The sequence below is a fragment of the Lottia gigantea genome, assembly GCF_000327385.1.
Source record: "Lottia gigantea unplaced genomic scaffold LOTGIsca_2162, whole genome shotgun sequence".
Lineage (NCBI taxonomy): Eukaryota > Metazoa > Mollusca > Gastropoda > Lottiidae > Lottia > Lottia gigantea.
The window spans coordinates 36,040-37,390 of NW_008708520.1; the positions used below are offsets into that span (position 1 = coordinate 36,040).

Below are 1,351 nucleotides of genomic sequence, written 5' to 3' on the forward strand. Positions count from 1 at the left end.
CTTAACTTCAGTGATCGGACGAGAACTGGTGCTTTCAACGTGGTATGGCCGTATACATTATATAGGAATTTTTCTGGCGGTTCTTTCTCGCAAATCAAGAGGAAATACCAGCAAAAAGGAGTCTACAGCACTCGGTGTTCCCAGGCGGTCACCCATCCAAGTACTAACCGAGCCCGACGTTGCTTAACTTCAGTGATCGGACGAGAACTGGTGCTTTCAACGTGGTATGGTCGTAGACATTATATAGGAATTTTTCTGGCGAGTCTTTCTCGCAAATCAAGAGGAAATACCAGCAAAAAGGAGTCTACAGCACTCGGTGTTCCCAGGCGGTCACCCATCCAAGTACTAACCAGTGATCGGACGAGAACTGGTGCTTTCAACGTGGTATGGCAGTAGACATTATATAGGAATTTTTCTGACGGGTCTTTCTCGCAAATCAAGGGGAAATACCAGCAAAAAGGAGTCTACAGCACTCGGTGTTCCCAGGCGGTCACCCATCCAAGTACTAACCGAGCCCGACGTTGCTTAACTTCAGTGATCGGACGAGAACTGGTGCTTTCAACGTGGTATGGCCTTAGACATTATATAGGAATTTTTCTGGCGGGTCTTTCTCGCAAATCAAGGGGAAATACCAGAAAAAAGGAGTCTACAGCACTCGGTGTTCCCAGGCAGTCACCCACCCAAGTACTAACCGAGCCCGACGTTGCTTAACTTCAGTGATCGGACGAGAACTGGTGCTTTCAACGTGGTATGGCAGTAGACATTATACAGGAATTTTTCTGGCGGGTCTTTCTCGCAAATCAAGAGGAAATACCAGCAAAAAGGAGTCTACAGCACTCGGTGTTCCCAGGCGGTCACCCATCCAAGTACTAACCGAGCCCGACGTTGCTTAACTTCAGTGATCGGACGAGAACTGGTGCTTTCAACGTGGTATGGCCGTAGACATTATATAGGAATTTTTCTGGCGGGTCTTTCTCGCAAATCAAGAGGAAATACCAGCAAAAAGGAGTCTACAGCACTCGGTGTTCCCAGGCGGTCACCCATCCAAGTACTAACCGAGCCCGACGTTGCTTAACTTCAGTGATCGGACGAGAACTGGTGCTTTCAACGTGGTATGGCCGTAGACATTATATAGGAATTTTTCTGGCGGGTCTTTCTCGCAAATCAAGGGGAAATACCAGCAAAAAGGAGTCCACAGCACTCGGTGTTCCCAGGCGGTCACCCATCCAAGTACTAACCGAGCCCGACGTTGCTTAACTTCAGTGATCGGACGAGAACTGGTGCTTTCAACGTGGTATGGCCGTAGACATTATATAGGAATTTTTCTGGTGGGTCTTTCTCGCAAATCAAG

The 1,351-nt window shown here is 48.1% G+C and overlaps 1 protein-coding gene across 1 annotated transcript in view; it reads left to right on the plus strand.

Annotated features, from left to right (window-relative positions):
- The window catches only part of LOTGIDRAFT_71630 (hypothetical protein), a gene marked incomplete at both ends in the record, with an annotated part of 35,435 nt that extends 34,310 nt beyond the window's left edge, over window positions 1-1,125 (plus strand). The window contains one exon of the mRNA XM_009054418.1: window positions 988-1,125. Coding sequence (XP_009052666.1) covers window positions 988-1,125 — 138 coding nt within the window. The remainder of the gene's footprint in view (window positions 1-987) is intronic.
- Window positions 1,126-1,351: the final 226 nt, after the last annotated feature.